This window comes from Geotrypetes seraphini, chromosome 2 (assembly GCF_902459505.1).
Source record: "Geotrypetes seraphini chromosome 2, aGeoSer1.1, whole genome shotgun sequence".
Taxonomy (NCBI): domain Eukaryota; kingdom Metazoa; phylum Chordata; class Amphibia; order Gymnophiona; family Dermophiidae; genus Geotrypetes; species Geotrypetes seraphini.
The window spans coordinates 265,995,287-266,017,576 of NC_047085.1; the positions used below are offsets into that span (position 1 = coordinate 265,995,287).

At 40.5% G+C, this 22,290-nt stretch overlaps 1 protein-coding gene across 9 annotated transcripts in view; it reads right to left on the reverse strand.

Moving 5' to 3' along the window:
- Positions 1-5,674: 5,674 nt before the first annotated feature.
- Positions 5,675-22,290, reverse strand: part of GABBR2 (gamma-aminobutyric acid type B receptor subunit 2) — a 1,059,696-nt gene continuing 1,043,080 nt past the window's right edge. For all 9 annotated transcript variants that reach the window (XM_033929595.1, XM_033929596.1, XM_033929597.1 and 6 more), the window contains 2 exons: positions 21,293-21,410; positions 5,675-7,245 (listed from right to left, as the gene is read on the reverse strand). In XM_033929595.1, the coding sequence (XP_033785486.1) occupies positions 7,080-7,245; positions 21,293-21,410 (284 nt within the window). In that variant the 3' untranslated portion in view covers positions 5,675-7,079. The remainder of the gene's footprint in view (positions 7,246-21,292; positions 21,411-22,290) is intronic.

The window sequence follows — 22,290 nt, forward strand, 5'->3', positions numbered from 1 at the left end:
CTTCTTGAAGGCTGTTTTATTCCACATTTTGCCCACTACCTAATCTGTCACATACATGGTTTCCTTACATTTATGCATGTTTCTGTGCACATGCATGTTCTCTTTTTTTTATAGAATGATTTTATTATTTAATTGGTTTATTATTAATTTTTCTGCATGTATATTTGATTTGGATTTTATTGTTTTACCTTACAATTCTTGCCTCTGATGCAGCCTTTAGGCGACATGTAGCCACATCAGGCACATGTTTTGTTAAAATTAAATTGATTTTCTTCACATGTTTGTTTGGTTTGCTGTTTGTTCTGCCTCTCTTACATCCCCTGATATATAGAATAAGGTCAGTTGAGCGTGTAACCTAATATAATAGTGAGCTGGTAATTGATGTTAACTAGCAAAAACTTGCATTAACTAATCTTAAAGAAGTTATATGTGCAACTACCCTTAGTAAAATGCAGCCCAAACTTTATAGTGTGCAAATTCAAGGGCTGTGTCAAATGGGGAAGGGCCCGGAAGTTCTGCATCCATATTATAGAATAGATGCAGTTAGGTGCAAGCAGGTACACCAGTCTTTGAGTTGGTGTAAGCGTTCCTGCCTAAAGTCTGGCACATAAATTTGGCCTAATGCTACATTCTTGCAACCCTTTTGGAACCTCTTTTTATGCAGATTGTGCCAGGGTGGCCCCGGAACTTATTCCAATAGTGACAACATCAGTCTGATTTCTGGATCACTTTCCAGCTAACATAAGACAGAGAGACGGCTGTCCTAAGTTATCTGGATAGCAGACTCAATGTGGCCTCTATCAAGATGAATTCTGGTGCTATGTTATCCAGAGATTCAGCACCAGCCACTATCCAGATGTTGGTGATCAACATACAGATATTTTTTGACAGCTGCAGCTGGCAGTTTATAAAAATGCTGTCTGCAGCGGCTGATTATTGACCCAAACATAATTCTGTAAATGTTAATGCAAAATTACTCTCCTCCTTGATATTGAGTCCATGGTACTCAACTTAAAAAAAAAAAAAAAGACTGCCCTGCAAGCAAAATTCTGGATATTCAGCAGCATTTGGACAGTGGCTACTACTGAATATCCCGAAAGAGTAGTGAGGTGCAGGCACTATCTGGGTAGTGGTGGTGTTTAGCCGCTGTCTAGACAATTTATTTGGATAGCACGTAGGACAATACTGCTGCTGTCTCTGGTCCACTAATCTAAAGCTCATAGTAGTCCCCTCTCTGAAAGTTATCAGAACTCAACGACATGATATGTTTTCAGTGATGGCTCCGCAACTTTGGAACACTTTGCCTCAGCATGTAAGAGAGGAAAATGATTTGAGTCGTTTTAAAAGTAATTTAGAGTTTCCTTTTTAAAGATGCTTTTAATCTTTAAATTATGTTCAAATATTATATTAGTTTCCTTCCTAATGTTCTTTCCATCTATGGTTCTCCTCTGTACTTTAAAGCATTGAATTGTTGTTCTGTCCCTTTTTACCTTGTGTCCTGATTAGTCTGTAAGTCTGGTTTAACCCATTATTTTACATTTTAAATGGCATGTCTAAATATATGCTTATATATTTTTTAATTAATGTTGTATCTCGCTTAGTAAAACTAAATAAGCGATTCATCAAACTAAAATAACACTTATCCACATAGCTGTGCTGAAAATTGCCACCATTCAGATAATTTATATCTTCACACCAACTCAGCCCCTGGACTGTGCTGACATTATCGAGACAGTGCTGAGGTGGTCTGTAAAGATATTCAGTAATGCTATCCAGGGCAGGATTAATTTGTCGCGGGCCCCTAGGCACACAAGTACACTGGGCCTCCTGCTCCGCCCCACCCCACCATGCGCCTAGGAGGAAACAGGAAGCTGCATCAGAAAGAAGCTTTAGGCAAGCAGCACTGCTTGCAAAATTACAGTTCCCATTGCCTTTCTTACCCGCGTTGCTTGTTTGTCTTACTTTCCGTTGATTGGGGGGGGCTGCGTTGCCAATTGGGGTGGGGCCCGTGTTGCTGATTGGGGGGGGGGGCAGCATTGCCAATCGATGCTGGAGGGACCCATCGCCGTTTGGAAAAAACAATGTTGATGCCCTCCTTCATCGGGCACCCCTGACCATTTTGGGCCCTAGGCATGTGCCTACTTGGCCTATTGGTTAATCCTGCCCTGGTGCTATCTGGATAGTGCTCTGAATATCTATTTCAGTGGAATTTATCTGAGTAGAGGGGCTGCTACCCAGATCAGAACTTTTAAATATCAGCCACTGTGTAACAATTTTAACAGACTGAAAATAACAAAAAGTAAGGGGGTCCTTTTACGAAGGTGCGCTAAGCGTTTTAGCGCACGCACCGGATTAGCGCGTGCTAGCCAAAAATCGACCGCTTGCTCAAAAGGAGGCGGTAGCGGCTAGCGTGCGGGGAAATTTAGCGCACGCTATTCCATGCGTTAAGACCCTAACGCGCCTTCATAAAACTAAGTGCAGTCTGTAGAAAAGTTTGGACACTGTTCGATAGTACTTACTGTTAGTACGCCTTGAAAGACCGACTCATTGGGTCTTCATTTCAGGTGCTTACAATTGAACAAATACACCGAGTCTTCTAACTTCACCGATTGTAATTATTTTACTGTCTACTTTCAACATCCCTGGGTTGTCTAAGTATTTTAAAAAGAAGTTAACTCACTTTTTTTGTGCAGGCCATAAACCAAAACAAGAACAACAACACAGTCCCCGAAACAAAAACTCATTCTTCCAGCTAGTATTTCAGCTGTCAAACATTTTGTAAGGAACAGACATTACATGAAACTAAAGAAGTCAATTCAAGAACTGGAAGACCAAAAATAAATAAATAAATCTCCAATACAATTTCCCCCAAACTGTCAGATCTGTAAAACAGAACTCACAGATTACTGTAATAACTTTTCAAAACGTTGAGCTGACACTGGATTAGTTGTTCAAAGGTTCACAGGACAGCACCGCTTATACAACTGTGATCTGCATGGGAGAATTGTCAGAACGAATGCTTTTCTACAACCTGATCATAAAAGAAAACACTGATGAGGCTGAAATTGTTTGGAATAAAGTGCTTTAGATTGATGAAACAAAAATAAAACTGACTGCGACCATGCAAGATACTGTACATTTGTACTATTTCAACCCAGTGTAACCGCATTGTTTCTTCCCTGACTTGATGAACAGAGGATAACTCTTGAAAGGGTGGTGGACACATGGAACGCGCTTCCGGAGGTTGTGATAGGCCAGAGTACGCTACAGGGGTTCAAGGAAGGTTTAGATAGGTTCCTAAAGGATAAGGGGATTGAGGGGTACAGATAGAAGTAGAGGTAGGTTATAGGAATAGTCAGGGACCACTTCACAGGTCATAGGCCTGATGGGCCGCCGTGGGAGCGGACCGCTGGGCGCGATGGACCTCTGCCCAGTGGAGGCAACTTCTTATGCTCTTATGAAAGCTTGTCAAAAAATATTAAGCCCAATAAAAAGGTATCACCTTTAACTTGTTCTTGGCCCTTATTTCCACATTCAAGCAGAAATCACAATTCTCTGCCTGAGAAAAAGGGCGAAAAGTGTGAAGAAAAAAAACAATCAATTATTAGGTAGCCAATGACCAGGAATTATTGTGCCGATTGAAGGAAGGATAGATTCAACCAAAATCAATCAACCTATTCTAAAAGTTAATGCCTCAATTTGAGGGAAGAAAATTAAGTTGAAAAGAGGCAGAATATTTCAGCAACATACTTAACATCAACCATGAATTGCTTAAATGACCCTGGGCAAGTGACTTAATCCCCCCATTGCCCCAGGTACATTAGACAGATTGCAAGTCCATCAGGACAGAGAAGGAAAAATGATTGAGTACCTGAATAAATTCATGTAAACGGATCTGAGCTCCCTTGGGAGAATGGTATAGAAAACTGAATAAATAAGAACATAAGAATGGCCTTACTGGGTCAGGCCAATGGTCCATCAAGCCCAGTAGCCCATTCACACAGTGGCCAATCTAGGTCACTAGCACCTGGCCAAAAATCAAGGAGTAGCAACATTCCATGCTACCGATCCAGGGCAAGCAGTGGCTTCCCCCAAGTCTTTCTCAATAACAGACTTTTCCTCCAGGAAATTGTCCAAATCTTTCTTAAAACTAGCTACGCAGTCTTCAGACTTGACTATTACTGAAAATCGGTGAGGAGATCTCAAACATGCAGTGTGTGCAAAGAAACTGGACAGTTTACCGAGTTAGAGGAGTTCTGCCAGGAAGAGTGGGGAGATATTCCAAAAGCAAGAACACAAATTCTTAACTTGCTACAGGAAACATTCTAAAATTGTTATATAAGAACAGTACCGGGCAGAGCTTTAGATTCTTGCTAAGAAAAAGATGAAGAAGAAGAAAAAAAAAAAGAACATTTTTTAAGGAGGTGTTACAAAGTGCTGACTTTAAGGGTGTTCAAACTTTTGCAACTGACATATTCTCTGTTTTCTATTTTGAATCTGTAAAATACGTGGTAATTATACTGTACATTAAAACTGCAGAAAGATGTGTGTTTTAATACAGAGGGAAAAGACCTCAAAATACCCCAGGAATCCAATCAATGGATTGAAACCAATTTGGGGTTAAGGTATCATCATAGGTCAAAAGCCCTGTTGGAAAAATTTTTATTTTAATTTAATTTATATTAAATATTACTTAATTTAAGTATTCTCTGTGTGATTCTATGTGTCATTCAATGATTAAATATCTATTTCTCTCATATTAAAATGAGCAATGGAGAGCTGGCAACTGAAATTAACTGCAATGATATTCCTTCTGGCATCTGAGTCTTCATCCATTTGCTTCATGTTTAACTTTGTATCATACAGAGATTGTGTCAGCTTCTATCCACTATACTCGTAGATTTATTAAAATGTACAGTTTGAATCATAGGGAATACCTGAACTTTTGTATACGGTATATATTGCTTAAAATGTTTTTATTACTGCCAAGTTCATATGGTGGAAGAATGATGTACCTTGTTCTGTATGCTTTGGAAGGAATTCAATAAACTGTGCCAAAACTTCCCTTCCCTTCTGGTTCATTTTTGTGTTCTATCAGCGAATGTTTTGAGGGGCGCAGTTAACGCGGATGTATTTACCACATATTAATGTTAATGTGTCAGATGATGTAGTGAGGATAATGCCACTTGAATAGGTGCAACTGACTGAGATTTCTTATTTGTAAGCCATTTCATCTGCATTAACTGAATAGGAAACTGCTACAGATTGCCCAGCAGTTAGTGCATTCACTTTTGGCATTTAACTGCAAACTCTTGCCACATCTAAGGGGGAGTGGGAGTGGAAAATTCAGTGCTAGGATGTGCTATGCAGGGTGCGCACCTTATATAGAATGCTGGGATCCAGGTTAGGCAGTATTCTGTAATTCCACATGAAACCTTATGGAATACCCGCAACATGCTCATGGCCACGCCCCTTTCTGAGGTCCATGCCATTGAGTGCCAGTTACTGATGGTTCAGACTGAGCTCATTATCCACTGCTTGCCCTGGATCGGTAGCATGGAATGTTGCTACTCTTTGGGTTTTTGGCAGGTACTACTGAAATGGATTGGCCACTGTGAGGACAGGCTGCTGGCCTAGATGGACCATTGGTCTGACCCAGTAAGGCTATTCTTAGGTTCAATTTATTTGTCCATGTGTCTCAGAAGCGCGTCCAAAGTTGGACACACAATTTTGGATGCCATATATGAAATCTGGGGGGTTATGGGCAAAAGAGCAGGTTCTAAATCATTAAACTAAATTCAAACAAAATAGTCTGCTAAGGCTTGGATCCCTAGCATGGTTTGCATTCTCTGAATCACAAGAAAGACTGCAGACAAGCTTCATCCCCCTACTTATCAACTCAGTGAAGAACAAATTTGTACTGTAAAAGGCTAGCAACTCGTTTGATGGACCTAGATCATTATTTATAAAATGTGCCACTTTTTACTATTTGTTTAGTCTAAATCAGCTCAGTTGGTGCATGGCCAGTTTTCTCACATGCAGGTGCCAGGGAAATGTATACCAGATATGCAGCCTGTGAAAATTACTGGCATGTGCCAACTTAATCTTCTTCATGTGCCATGGATCCTTATATTCAGGGAAAAAAAAAGTTTTATTATGATTCTGAGTGTGGCATTGTATGTAAGTTCTATAACACAAAAGTATGAAAACCAATCCATCTTGACTTCCACCATCTGCACTCAGTACTGGAGATATCAGTGCTTGCACTTTATAGTGTGCAGTATTCTACACCACACGTCTTTATTTTATGTATTTATGGTTTCAAATTGATTGATGCAGACATCCTGTCAAAATGAAGTCCCAGATGGCCTGCATTGGAAGCTGGCAGTCACTACATATATCTCTGAAGTGCTCTGACTTGCCACCGTAAATCTCTGGTTGACAAGAGCTCAGAGCTGCTGCCAGGGTTGTCACTATCCCAGACACACTGCAGTGCTGGCCATACACCTGAGAGACCATTTGTCAAAATATCCCATTTTCCACTGGGCATCTTCTCTGAAGTACAAAGAAAAGGCAAAACGATTAACCAGCAACCCAAGGGCCTAGCACAACTTGTACAAACTTAAGAAATGTATGCATTTCTGTTGATACAGCTTTACTATTTTATTTTCCACCTGTTTAAAGTGTATTGTTCCTTGTTTATAGCGGCCATGTATATGAGATGAGAAAGGTTTTTTTTCTTCCTTTTTATTTAATCTGTTTCCAAGATTCACAATTCTTCTTTCCTCATTGCGTTGCTAGCAGAATTTTAGGTAGAACCAATTTCAAGTGAGTTGTGTGTGAAGAAACAAAAACTCCTTAAATAAGGCTACAGGTCTGACTCGGCACCTCTCTCTCTCTCTCTCATTTCTCTTTTTCCACTTCGGAAAAAACAGGGACTCCCATGATGGCGGCTGTAGCATTTAGGTCCTCTGTGGTACGTGCCAATATAATGTATACAGCAGAGTTCTAAGTTGGAAGTGCAGTCCAGTCGTTCAGTACTTAAAATAGCAGTTCAGGAAGTTGTAAGCCTCCTATACCTACAGGCCAGAAACCATGACTCGAAAGGATGGCTGCACATGTCTGTGCCGGGGGCTGGCACTAGGGCTTACACATGGACTGGCACAGCTAGCATCAACGCCTCCTATTGATGGCAAGTAGGCATGGTGAAGAATGGGCAGTTGTAAAGACAGCCGGCGTTGTATGCTGCAAAGCAATAGAAAAAAAAGTTGCAGTTAGCAACATAATGTTTAATCAGTAATTTGATTCATTTCAATTACAAAACAAAGAAAATAAGATGATGCTTTTCTTTTTTAAATCTTTCTTCATTTTTAAAACTCACAATAAGTATAACACAAAATGCAATCATAGGGAATACCTGAACATTTGTATACTGTATATATTGCTTAAAATGTTTTTATTACTGCCAAGTTCATATGGTGGAAGAATGATGTACCTTCTTCTGTATGCAGTGGATAATGATATCAGTCTGAACCATCGGTAACTGGCACTCGATGGCATGTACCTCAGAAAGGGGCGTGGCCATGAGCATGTTGCGGGTATACAGTGGTACCTCGGTTTACGAGTGCACCGGTTTGCGAGTGTTTTGCAAGACGAGCAAAACATTCGCAAACTTGGTGCCTCGTAAACCGAGCTTGCCTCGCTGTACGAGTGCCCCTCCCCCCGCGAACCAGCACCTTCCCCCCCCCGCGATCCGGCACCCCCCCCGCCGCCATCGGGCACCCCCCCAGCCACAGCCTGAGATCCCCCAACCCACCCGAACCCTCTTCTTACTTCCAGTGTAGCCTCCGCATCGGCACCGGCACCAGCATGTCCTGTGCGTTGGTGCCGGTGCCCGAAAATCTGCTTCCTGTGCCGGGCGCTCAAGGCGCCTTCGGGGGGAGCAATGCCGGTTCTCGTGGGGGGGGGGGAGCAGCGCTGCTGGTCTCGGGGGGGGGGGGGAAGGTGGAGGGTGGGAACATATCAAAGCAAGTTTCCCTTACTTCCTATGGGGAAACTGGCTTTGATATATGAGCATTTTGGATTACGAGCATGCTCCTGGAACGGATTATGCTTGTAATCCAAGGTACCACTGTACTTTAACATCACTTAATATATCATCAAATTATAGCTCTCATCAAATATTCCCCCTCCCTTATACCCAACAATTAATCATAAGCAAAAGAAATCATAAAATATTCCCACCCTTTTCTTATAGGATTAACAATATATTTTTTTATTCTTTACCTCTACCTCTTCTATCGGTAAATTTAAAGCTGATTTAAAAACATTTCTCTTTCTAGATGCATATCAAACATGACCACACTGGATGAGTTATGCTAAATATAAAGTTTACCAAATGTGTTTACCCTCCTCTCTATCCTGTTAAAGTTGTAGTTTCCCTCCTAACCTCACTTTCATGTCGTGTGTGATATATTTGTTTCACTAATCACCCCAGTCCTTTTCCCGTTGGAGTTTTAGACTGTAAACTGCCCAGAAGGTTCGCCCTTGGTGCGGGATAGTAAGATTTGAATAAACCTGGAAACTTGGATTAGATTTTCAAGGCAATGCCTTCTTTAGATAAAAAAAAAAAAAAAGAGCAACTGATAACAAATACCAGATAGAAATCATCACTTAATCATTTCTGATCTACAAAAGGTATTGCCTTGAAAATCCCATCAAGAAATGTACTGCTAATCCTATAAAAAGGTGCCATCTTATTTTCTTTTCCTTGTTTTGTTTTATTTCTATCTCTTACCTTTAAAAGTGGACTAACACAGCGACCATATCACTTTATTGTAATTATAAAAATAGAGGAAGGGATTTTCTGCTCAATATTTAACGCTATTTATCTGGCCAGGAAAAGCTCCTGGCCTGTTACATAGCGCTTAACTGGCTAACCGCCAATATTCAGGGTGAGATAGTCACCCATCTCTGCTGAATATTTGTAGTTAGCGGCTAAAAATTAGGTTGGTTATATTCTGCGATAACCACCAATATTAAGTGATGACCACCCAAGTTGAGTGGCCAGAGATTTATATTTGATCTATAAACTTAACTGACCAGCTCTCAATATTGACTTAGTCAGTTCAGCTAAAGCCACTAAAAAAAACCCCTGAATATTCAGATACTGGTCACTGGAAATGGCCCGTCACTGAATATCTGGTCTCAGCGCTGACTGGGGAATTAACTGTCCTTCCTCCCTCGGTCTGAATATTGGCCCCCTTTGGAATTAGTTCACATCTTTTTCAGTTGTTGCTAAAGGCGAATCATATTTTGTATATACAGTAAATCTATCTCATGCATGTTCATTTAGGGTATCCTAAGAACTTGACTGGTATGGTGAAGGATTAAGTTGAAAGCCCCTGCTTTATTCAGATAACATATCCTCATAAAACTACTATTTCTACATTTAGGTGTAGACATATAAGTTATATGGAGAGTGGTTGAATCTTGCCACTGTATAATTTCAGGTCCTACTTCTAGAATGCTCTAGTCCCGCAGCACTTTGAATGGATACATTTTTGCTAAGTAGAAACTTATGCAGATAAATTTTTTGAGAATTTAACAGGCATTTTTTAGAAAGCCTTGATGCAATCAGGAGTCAACCTCTAAATATTCATACCTTTTATTAATTAAATGGGAAGAACCAGCTACAAAATTTTCAAGATACAGATACTGTTTTACTGGCTCTCTGCCCTTTTGGATTCAGATACAATAGACATTTTTCTGTCCCCAGAAGGTTTTCAGTCTAATGACCCGATATTCAATGGCTCTTTCCTACCCAGATGTGCCTCTTACTGGGACTAACTACTAATTTTCAGCAGCATTATCCAAACCACATTTGGAATGCAAAATAGTTGTCCTAAGCTGTCTAGCAACCAGCGCTGAATATCTGGATATAAATTTAAATGTAATGCTCAGTGTATGAAGTCAATGCTAACTGCACAGTTTAAATACTGGGGGAGGGAGTTTATACAGTGGGGCTTATTTTCAAAAAAGATTTCCAAATGATGGTATAAACCGGCACTTACTAGTCAAAACTTCCAAGTGGGCATTTTCGAAACTGACTTTCTAGATATCTTTCTGATCGTTTTGTCTATAGGTGTGTTTTGGGCGGGCTTAGAAGGTGGACGTTTTACAGTGATGATCAAACATTTTACAAAACGCCAAGGGCACAATTTGGACATTTTGGGCTAGACCTGTTTTTAAAATGAATAAGGGCCAAAAGGTCCCCAAATTGACCAGAAGACCACTGGAGGGATGAAAATATGGCCTCCACACACTTTCCTAGTGGTCACTGAACCCTCTTCCCACCTCCACCTGCATGAAACAGTACATATCTGACTTTATGACAGCTGCAGATACTATGGCCAGCCCTAGTAAAGCTGTAAGCAGGTCTCTGGAGTAGCCTGGTGGGCAGTGCAGTGGACTGCAGAGAAGGGGACCCTAACTAGTACACTTGTGGTGGAAAATGTGAGCCCACCAAAAAACCATTGTACTGCCATATAGGTGACACCTACAGGCATAAGGGCTATCGGGGTGGTACAAAGGTAGGTACAGTAGGTTTTAGAGGGCTCACCATATAATGGGGGTTGTGGTGAGATGTGAACCTGGCACCCTTAATGAGAAGTTCACAGCAGTACCCCCTAGTGTCCCACTGATCTGCTGACATATCTGTGTGGCCAGTCCATTAAAAATGCTGCCCCCCCTAACGTGCAAATGGCTTGTTTTGAGTGCTTTAAATTTGGACTTTTTTTTTTTCGATAATGGCAAAAGAAAAATTAGATATCTAGCTGGACAAAACTTCTAGCTGGGTCATTAAAAAAAAGACATGCTTTGCAAGTTCGAAAATGGACATTTTCTCCATCGGATGTTTTTCTCTAAATGTCCAAAGTCGGATTTAGACATTCTATTGAAAATGCCCCTCCACATGTACTGGCCTGGATCTGGTACTGCCATGTTGACATATGATTTGAAATAGGTTGAACTTGACATTGTTTTTGTACTGTTTTGATGTTATTGTATGTTTTTGTTTTATATGTTATTTTTGAATTTTATGTAATTTTTAATTGTTCTCTGCCTAAATTTGTGGATAGCATGAGTAATAAAATGTTTGGTTTTTTAAAAAAAATTCTTTATTGATTTTTAATCAAAAACAGTGTCATACAAATGAAAGAACAAAAGATATTCCACATATTATCTTGGAAAAGCCATTTGCATGTCTCGTCATGATGGGAAATTAAATGAGTGCAGTGGTTCTCAATCCAGTCTTCGGGGCACACCCAGACAGTTGGGGTTTTCAAGACATCCACAATACATATGCAAAAGATAGATTTGCATGCACTACCTCCTTGTAATGCAAATCTCTCTCAGGCATATTCATAGTGGGTATCCTAAAAACCTGACTGGCTGGATATGCCCCAAGGACTGGGTTGAGAACATCTGAATTAGTAGATACATGAAAGAACACCTTTTTTTCCCCGCAAGCTCATGTCTTTGAAATTGTATTCAGGCAGATAGAAAACAATTTTGATTTCAGGAAAAATTGCAAGGACTAGATTTTTATGAAGGTGTTTATCTAGTGTCTCAGTCTGTACCAATGTGAAAAAGTTCAGAAGCATATACAGTACACAGGGCCAGTTATATGGGTGCATGGACAGATTAGGCTCTTATCTAGATAATCTTCTTTCTGGTAAAAAGGCACATTAGCCTTGACCAGTGGAATTATTCTTCTCTAATAGCGAGTTGCGTAGAAGACATTGCCAGAGGATGTGGTAAGAGTGGTTAACATAGCTAGTTTTAAAAAAGATTTGGACAAGTTATTGGATGAAAAGTCCGTAGTCTGCTATTGAGACAGACATTGGGGAAGCCACTGCTTGGCCTGGATCAGTAGCATGGAATGCTGCTGCTACTAGGTACTTGTGACCTGGATTGGCCATCGTGAAGACGGGATACTGGGCTAGATCAGGGATGTCAAAGTCCCTCCTCGAGGGCCACAATCCAGTCAGGTTTTCAGGATTTCCCCAATGAATATGCATGAGATCTATTAGCATACAATGAAAGCAGTGCATGCAGATAGAGCTCATGCATATTCATTGGGGAAATCCTGAAAACCTGACAGGAATCCGGCCCTCGAGGAGGGACTTTGACACCCCTGGGCTAGATGGACCATTGGTCTGACCCAGTAAGGCTATTCTTATGTTATTATTTACCTCTTTCAGCTCTGCTTCCTTCCTCACTGGGCTGTGCTATAGCTCCTCAAGTTTGTCTCAAAGCAGTTGTAAACCACTATAAGAGGAGAAATAAGAGAGAAGGGTATGGGGAGCCACCCCGACAAATCACTTCTACTCTGCTCTGCAACAATTATTGTCAAACAAACAATGTCAATATAACAGTATGGAAAACAAGGTTGAACGAACAAGCCATCTACCTGATTGCAACCAGCACTAACACCTGTGGATCTCTTGTAGTCTCACTTGCTTCTTAACAATAGAGGTGTCTATTTACTCTTCAGATGTCTAACAGGAGAAGATTCCAAGCCTTTGGAAACCATACCAGTCTAAGACAATAAGCAGGTGAAATTGGTAACAGACATGGCGGGCTGTCAAGACTGATGTGCCTTTCTACTAGAAAGAAGATTATTGAGGTAAGAACCTAATCTTTCCTTCGGGTGTAAAATGCTCATCAGTGGGACGTACCAAAGCAGTCCCCTGAGTCTAGGGCAGGGCATTTTTTTATAAGAACATAAGAATAGCCTTACTGGGTCAGACCAATGGTCCATTTAACCCAGTATTCTGTCTTCACGGAGGCCAATTCAAGTCACAAGTGCCTGGCAAAAACCCAAATAGTAGCAGCATTCCATGCTACTGACCAATGTCTGTCTCAATAGCAGACTATGAACTTTTTCTCCAGGAACTTGTCCAAACATTTTTTTTAAACCAGCTACATTAACTGCTTTTACCACATCCTCTGGCAATACGTTACAGAGCTTAACTATTCTCCGAGTGAAAAAATATTTACTCCTATTGATTTTTAAAAGTATTACTCTGTAACTTCATTGAATGTGCCCTAGTTTTGTAAATCTTGATACAGTAAAAAATCGATCCACTTGTACCCATTCTACACTACTCAGGATTTTATAGACTTCAATCATATCTCCCCTCAGCTGTCTCTTTTCAAAGCAGAAGAGCCCTAAAATCTCTAGTCTTTCCTCATACGAGAGGAGTTCCATCCCCTTTATCATCTTGGTCGCTCTTCTTTAAACTTTTTCTAGTGCCGCTATATCTTTTTTTAGATAAGGAGACCAGAACTGAATGCAATACTCAAGGTGAGTTCGCACTATTGAGCGATACAGAGGCATTATAACATTCTTAGTCTTGTTAACCATCCCTTTTCTAACATCCTGGCATCCTGTTTGCCTTCTTGGCTGCCACCGCACATTGGGCAGAAGGTTTCAGTGTATTGTCTACGATGACACCCAGATCCTTTTCTTCAGCGCTGACCCCCAAGGTGGTCCCTAGCATCCAATTACTATGATTTTGATTATTATTCCAAATGTGCATCACTTTGCATTTGTCAACATTAAATTTCATCTGCCATTTGGATGCCAAGCCTTCCAATTTCCTAAGGTCTTTCTGTAGTTTTTCACAGTCTGCATGCGTTTTAACAACTTTGAACAGTTTAGTGTCATCTTCAAATTTAATCACCTTGCTCACAGTTCCAATTTCTAGATCATTTATATATAAGTTAAATAGCACCTGTCCCAGCACAGATCCCTGCGGCACACCACTATTTACCCTCCTTCACTGAGAAAAATAGCCATTCAACCCTACCCTCTGTTTTCTGTCTGATAGCCAGTTCTTAATCCACAATTGAACATTGCCTCATATCCCAAGACTCTTTAATTTTCTCATGAGCCTCTCATGAGGACCTTTGTCAAAAGCCTTCTGGAAATCAAGATACATACACTACACCACCCGGCTCGTCCTTTATCCACGTTTATGCACACCTTCAAAGAAAACAAGCAAATTGGTGAGGCAATACCTCCCTCGGCTGAACCCATGCTGACTCTTGTCTCATTACATCATGTTTATCTACATGTTCCACAATTTTATTTTTTATAATTGTTTCCACTATTTTGCCTGGCATTGAAGTCAGGCTTACCATTCTGTAATTTCCTGAATCTCCCCGGAACCCTTTTTAAAAATTGGCGTAACATTGGCTACCCTCCAATCTTCAGGTACTACAAATAATTTTAACGACACATTACAGATCACTAACAGCAGATCAGCAATTTGAGTTATTTCAGTACCCTGGGATGTATATGGCTTTCAAGCACTTGGGCTACTTGATATGCTCATCTAAGAATGAATTAGTCCTTATAGCACACCATTGCAAAGGGAGACTATAGATCAAGAACAGCTAACTTTACAGCCATCCTAGACAGTACATTTCTTCAAATCAGAAAGCCAGAGAAGTCCCTCTTAAAAATGTTTGCTCATAATGGTTTAACTATACTGATGGAAGGAAATCATATGCTATTATTTACACAAATAAATAAATATATAATTGAAAGCTGAAGGGTAAGAATAATATAAATTCACACACAAGCGAAGCTCTCACCCGAACTTTGTTTCCCCACCGGTTAGAGGTTGTAAATTTAAAAGTCATCACCAAAATCTTTTCTCACATCAAGCAGCACTATGGGGTAAAGACCTAGAACAATTACTCGTGCCTACTATCTATAGGGAATTCAGGAAACGCCTAAAAACACATCTGTTCCTGAAATACTTAGGAAATCAGCCTATACAATCTTAGTCTTCAACAAACGATCTCTAGAACTACCAATCACCAAGTCTGTACTTTGGTAATTCCATTCAATCCGTAACATTTCTAATCATTGTAAACCGCATAGATCTTCACGGTCCTGCGGTATATAAATTGTTATTATTATTATTATAAATATAAGTACACAGAGAGAGAAAGATTGTTGACTAAATTACCAGAGTCTTTTGTAAATAAGCAGGTATCAGAATACAAAGATCAAGTCTCTTGTTTATATCCAACTCAATTTGGGTTTTGACCTAAACATAGCACTGATTTGTTATTGTTAGCCTTACCATCAAGAGTAAAATATTGGTTGAGTTGGGGTCATCAATCTATATTACTACAATTTGATATTTAGTGCAGCATCTGATTCAGAAGATCATTCACTATTAATAAGTACATTAAAGGCTCCTTTTACGAAGCCGCATTAGCGGCTTTATCGCACGCACATTTTTAGCGCCTGCTAACCCCCGTGCTAGCCGAAAAACTGCTGCCTGCTCAAGAAGAGGCGGTAGCGGCTAGCGCGGCCGGCAAATTAGCGCACACTATTATGCGCATTAAACTGCTAACACGGCTTCGTAAAAGGAGCCCTAAGTGATTTGGATTTGTGTGGATCAGTTATTAAATGGTTCAAGGAATTTCTTGCAAATCGGAGCTATTGTGTGATCAAGGATGGAGTTTTCTCTAAAAGTTGGAACTCTTTTTGTGGAGTTCCACAGGGGCCTTCTATTTCTCCTGTACTTTTTAATATCTTTATGAGTTGTGCAAATATTGGTTCTGTTGGGTAAAGATCTTTTACTCTCTTATGCTGATGATATTTTTTGGTTAATTCCAGTGGATAGGGATTCTGGACATGTCAATATTAAGATCAGGGATTGTTTTGGAAAACTTGAAAGATGGTCTATGTCCTGTAAACTAAGGGCTCCTTTTATCAAGCCGCGCTAGCGGTTTAACACATGTAATAGCGTGTGCTAAACCGCTGGACACGCTAGCCGTTACTGCCTCCTCTTGATCAGGCGGTAGTTTTTGGCCAGCGTGGGGGTTAGCGCGTGATGAAAAGTCACGCGCGTTAACCCCGCTAGCACACCTTTGTAAAAGGAGCCCTAAAACTAAATACAAATAAGACAAAAGTTTTATGGTTTAATAATCAGATATCTTTGGTCCCTACATCGATTATATTGGAATCTGGAGCTTCTCTTAAAGTTGAAAAAATAACCAAAGTATTAGGGGTTATTTGGACCCCTCCTTGACATATAATGATCAAATTACAAATTTATGAAAGAAAACCATTTATGCAATGAGACAGTTGAAATTGGTGAATTCTTATTTTTTTGAACATCATTTTGCATTGATTATCACAACTCGATTATTGTAATTCTTTGTATTTGAACTTAAACTCCAAAATGGTAAAAGAAATTGCAGCAGATTCAAAATACTGAAGTGAGTTTGATATATGGTCTGAAGAGATAAGACAGTGTTTCTATATTTTATAAGCCTGTGCCCCCTCTCTCCTTTTTACATGATTCATTCCAGCTTCACTGCTCTCTTCATTTTTATCTCTCCTACACCAGATCTAGCATCGTTGTCCTCTCTGCTTATTTCTCTGCTGACCCCTTCCCATCATCAATCTCTCTACTTTCTCATGCCTATCTCTCCCCTTCCCCTCCTCTAATCTCCCTGCCAGCTGTTTCCTTCCTTTTTTCCTTCTCCCTTCCCTCCTCCTCCTATCCAGCAGTAACTCTCTTCCCTTCCTCCCCTCCCAGCAGCATCTCTCCTTCTCCTTCCCTCCAGGTCTAGTAGCAGCTGTCCCTTTTTTTCCCTTGTCCAGAAGCTTCCCAAACTCCTTTCCCTCCTCCCCTCCCAGCAGCATCTCTCCTTCTCCCTCTCTAGGTCCAGTAGCAGCTGTCCCTTTTTTCCCTTGTCCAGAAGCTTCCCAGATACCTTTCCCTCCTCCCCTCCCAGCAGCATCTCTCCTTCTCCCTCTCCAGGTCCAGTAGCAGCTGTCCCTTTATTTTCCCTTGCTCAGCAGCTTCCCAGCCTTCAACAGTGGCTTTCTCCCCTTCCAGCAGCTATCCTTACTTGCAGCGCAGCGATTCAGGAAGGCAGCCTCGGGTCCTTTGTTGGGTTGCGCCGCCTCTGAGGAAAGAGGAAGTTGCATCATCAGAGACGGCCGCGACTCAGCAAAAGCCCCAAGGCTGCCTTTGTGAATCGCTGCGCTTGTAAGTAAGGAGAGCTGCAGAGGGTGGAGAAAGCCACTGTCGGAGGCTCCCCATGATCTCTCTGGCCCAGCGCGGACCACCTGAAAATATCTCGTCGATCTTGCTGGCCCTGCGCGGACCGGCAGGAAATTGAAGTTAATCAATCTCGCCAGCCCTGCGCGGACTGGCAGAAATTTCCTGCGGACTGGCACCGGTCCACGGACCGGCGGTTGAAGAACAGTGCTTTAGAACATCTTTTAGTGTTCTGTTTTTGCAATCATTTCGTGCCGTACCAATGTTTTGCTGAGTTTTGTTATTCATGTTGCTGATATGCTTGTGTAGTGACTGTTGTTCATCGACTATACGTTGTTTCAAGTTGACCTAAATAAAGTTTAAAAAAAATGCAACTCTGGATATAACGGACTGTTTTTCCAGGTCTCTTGAAGTCCGTTATAATGAGAATATATTGTATAACAAATATGAATAAACTTGGAACTTTGAGATCTGAGAGGGGGATGTTGCTCATCAGTTTAAAAGAAAGTGGGATTTGATATGTAAAATCTAGAATATCTATTTTCTCAATTGCCGGTAAGAATCTCTGGAATTCAATTCCAGGTATAATGAGATTATGCAAAGATCATATGTCTTTCAAGAAATTGTTAAAAACACAATTGTTTGTGGACGCCTTTCTCTAACTCTGTGGTTATTATTTGTTTTAGATTTGAATAATTCTGTATTAAGGAAATTTTGTAGGAGAGATCGACTTATTTGTTTATTGCATTTTACAGTGTTTGCTTGTGTTTGAAATTGTGGATGTAAATGTTTTTGTATATCACTTAGATTTAAGCGATTCATAAATTTTTTAAAAATAAATAAATAAAGTTAGTATTTTTTGTTAAAGAATTGTAAGGACAAATTTTTATCCAAGGAATTGTATTTTCCCATAGAATTATTATGGCTTCTTTTTGATATAAATCACCTTAAACTAAATGATATCAGAGTGATTCAGATATCTTGTATTAGATTAGATGGCAAGAATGTATTCATAGGATAAGCAAACTCCCACCTCATCTGGAAAAGGAAAGACATCACACAAGTACCTGACTTCAGAGTGAATTACAGATGACCATTTCTGCCAATTTTTGTTCTTGCATGTTGTTTTTGCTTTTGGCTAAGAGAAGAGGGGTCTCTTCTGGCTGGATAAACTGAACTGCAATGGGAAAGAGTTTAATTTACCAACAGCTAGAGTGACTAAGCTTTGAACCTAACAGGAATGCAAGTCATAGCAATGGAAACCCCTCCCAAGAAGGAAGGCCTATCTGATTCTGAGAGATACCTGGGCCAGCCCAGGAGGAGGGACAGAGAGGCAGAAAATGGATGGTCCCAGGCAATTCAGGTGGAGTAATGACCTTCTAGATGGGATGAAGACCCGGCATGAGCAAGAGCAAGTGACCCTCTCCAGAGCAAAGGAGGTCCAGAAAATCACAGTGACTCTTCTTGAGACAGCTAAGTGACAGTGGAGCAGTGACCCTCTTAGGTCTAGGATGTTTAGCTATGCCTACTTCTGCTTAGGTGCCATTAGGTGTGATTCTATAAATCTTGCCTTTTTTCTGACTGACAACCGCACTGAGTGCCTCCTACTGTTGTTATATGATAAAATGAACTATGATATGGCAAATTTTATGTATATATGGTGAGATAGTTGTGTATAAGTTTAACTGTAAAGTATCAGGGTTTTAAGTAGATGGAACCACACTAGTAAATTGAAATTTACTGTAGAGGTGAAACAACTCAGTGAAGACCTGAAGCAGTTGTGGCTCCTGAAGATGCTGATCCAGTGAAACACAGCCCTGTGTTGTAGAGTCCAATGGCGATACCAGAAAATACAAACTATAATCATTGTGGTTGAGCAACATGAGACTGTGGTAACAATTTGCAATACAGCAAGAAAACATGGGATAAATTTATAATCGGGACTATGTGGTTTTGAAAGGAACTGAAAAAAGAAAAGGCTTTGTTCCAGTCCAGGTTTTCTGACCCAATGGCGCATTCCCATTGAGCCATTTTATAAAGAAAAAAGTTTTCTAATGTGATTTGTTTAGAGTGTGTGGTTTGGTAACATGTTATTTAAATCAGTGTGATATAAATATATTTATTATGTGGTAATAGAGAATAAAAAATGATAAGTGCAATAGATGTAATTTTAAATCTTCCCCTCCCTCAGTGCCTATCGTACCTAATCTAATCTAATGCTTGACTTTATATACCGAGTCATCATTCAAGGAAAGCTCGACTCGGTTTACAGTAGTTAAGTTATCGAATAAAAACCCAGAAAAGAATAAGACTAAGTTTGGTAGTTAATTTTCAAAGTGTTTAGCAAATAAAGTAGTTTTTAAGGATTTACGAAAAGGTTGAAGTGAGTCGGAACTCCTTAAAAGAAGTGGAAGGTCATTCCACAGTTGAGAGAGCTTAAAAATCAAAGAGTGACTGAAAAACTTAACTCCCTTAATCCCTTTTTTGGAAGGAAGAGATAATTTGAATTGTTGATCACCCCTTGCAATAGAAAATCTATAAGCATTCCAGGATAGAGTAAGGAGAGGAGTAAAAATACCATGTAAAATTTTAAAAACAACACAGGCACAGTTAAATTGAACTCTAAAGCAAACTGGGAGCCAATGAAGACTCTGAAGCAACAGCGTCACGTGATCAAATTTACGTTTGCCAAAAATCAATTTCGCAGCAGTATTTTGAATTAATTGCAATCTGTCCTTATCTTTGTCTAATTTTTATGTTCCCCTATTTATTTATTTTTTATTTCTATTATTGCATTTTTTTAAACTCTAATTTTAGGAATTGTAAACCGTCCAGATATTTGTTTGATGGTCGGTATATCAAATTGTAGATAAACTCGAAACTTGAAGGCTTCTTGTAGTTAGTAGGTATTACAAAGTAGACTACAGGTCTGCATGGGAACGGGGGTCGCGGGAATCTCATGGGTCCTAACCTCCTAACCCACGGGACTCCCATGGGGACCCCCCTATGGCCCACGGGACTCCCACGGGATGGAAGGCTTTGGGAGCAGGGTTCATCCATATAATATAATGGACATGTCAGCCTTAGTAAAAGAGGGGGTTTATAAGTTAATTACCTGAACAGAAAACAAAAAAAGGGTTCCACCAAAGAGATTCCACAAGGAAAACAGCAGCGTAAACACAAAAGAAACTGTGGAATTGATGATCCTGTCAGAAGTAATTGCTGCTTTTTATGGGGACGGGCGAGGATGGAGGTAATTCCTTGTGGGGATGGGTAGGGACGGAGAGGATTCTGACAGGGACGGGTGGGGACGGAGAGGATCCTGAGAGGATCCTTGCGGGGACGGGTGGGGATGGGTGGGATTTCTGTCCCCGTGCAATTCTCTAATGTAGACGCTGTTCGGCGCCCTTTATAGAATTTGGACCAAGGTACCAAGCATTCAGGGACCGACAAAGCTTGCCTGAAGGGACCTCCAGCCAGGTTGGCCCCAGACCCAGGGAAGCCTACAAGGGGACTCTATATTAGAGGTCTGCACGGGAACGGGGATTGCGGGAATCCCGTGGGTCCTGCGGAGGGGTCCCGTGGGAATCTCCCTAACCCACGGGACTCCCATGGGGACCCCCCTCTGGCCCACAGGACTCCCACGGGGACCCCCCTCTAGCCAACGGGACTCCCACGGGGATGGAAGGCTTTGGAAGCAGGGTTTGTTCATATAATATAATGGACACATCAGCCTTAGTAAAAGAGGGGGTTTATAAGTTAATTACCTGAACAGCAAATAAAAAAGGGTTCCACCAAAGAGATTCCACAAGGAAAACAGCAGCGTAAACACAAAAGAAATTGTGGAATTGATGATCCTGTCAGAAGTAATTACTGCTTTTTATGGGGACGGGCAGGGATCGAGATAATTCCTTGCGGGGATGGGTGGGGACGGAAAGGATCTTGACGGGCATGGGTGGGGATGGAGAGGATCCTGGCGGGATCGGGTGGGGATGGAGATGATCCTGGCGGGGACGGGTGGGATTTCTGTCCCCGCGCAACTCTCTACTCTATATAACTGTTACACCATTTATTACATTTGTTAATGCTGTTGAAAAAAGAGCAACTCTGGATGAAAGCGAAAGTAACATTTAGGTTATAAATATCTTCCATCATTCTCACGATATCTTATTAGACAGCTGAGTAGCCCTTACTGTTCAGGAGAGTTGATGTCTTCTATAGGATCTTTGTTCGTTCTGGAAGGCTCTGTTGTGTTCCATTGTGCTGGAGGATTCTGTTCATGATGGTTTTTCAAGATAGCTTTATCAACATCTGAGTGGAAGAGAAAAAAATTGTAATGACGCACTGCTTTTCTACATTTGTTTCCTGAGGCCTCTCTGAGGATGTCCAATGCAAACTCAGGCTACTTGGCAGTTAAATCCATCATTTAGTGCCAATGCAGAAGACACTAATTTGACATTTCTAATTCACATATTTAGGATACACTGAAAAGCAGTGTATTAGCCCTGCAATGACACTTAATGGATCACTAAAGATGCAGGAGCAAAGGTAATAAAAATTCTTGTTAGTGTCATTTGATATCAGTGCAGAGTAAATGCTTTGGACACTTGGTTTGCTCCACTATCAGTACTATGCTAATGGAATATTAATTCATTGCTGCTGAAAATACTTTATATTTGCAGTGTAACAGTGCATAGCGTGTTCAAAATATGTAAATTAAAAATGGCATGCACTGCTTGAACTCCAAATCATGATTTACACTTCAATGTACACTTCAGTTCACCTCAGAAAACTGCTATTACTCCTAACAAGATAATACATTTTGACAGAAACATTACAGTTTCTTCCTCGGGTTCCATATCCATTCTGCATTATTTGTGTATTACTTGCTTATATAGAAAATAGGATTTAAACAAAAAATATCAATATATTATAGCTAAAGCAATATAGGAAAACAGAAAATTTGGATTTCAAAAAAATAATAGGGAAAGGAGGATGGATCTTATTCTTTGTGCTTCCAAATTTTTTTCTTTTGGATTAATATTTAAACACTCATCAGTGATTTTTTATATAGTCAGACTGATATTCAAATCACAGAGGTAGGCTGGCTAACTCTCCCAGTCGGCATTGACTCAAGAAATTCAATGCCAGGCTCTTGATCTAAACGTTTTGTTTCCTGGAGGCAGCCAAG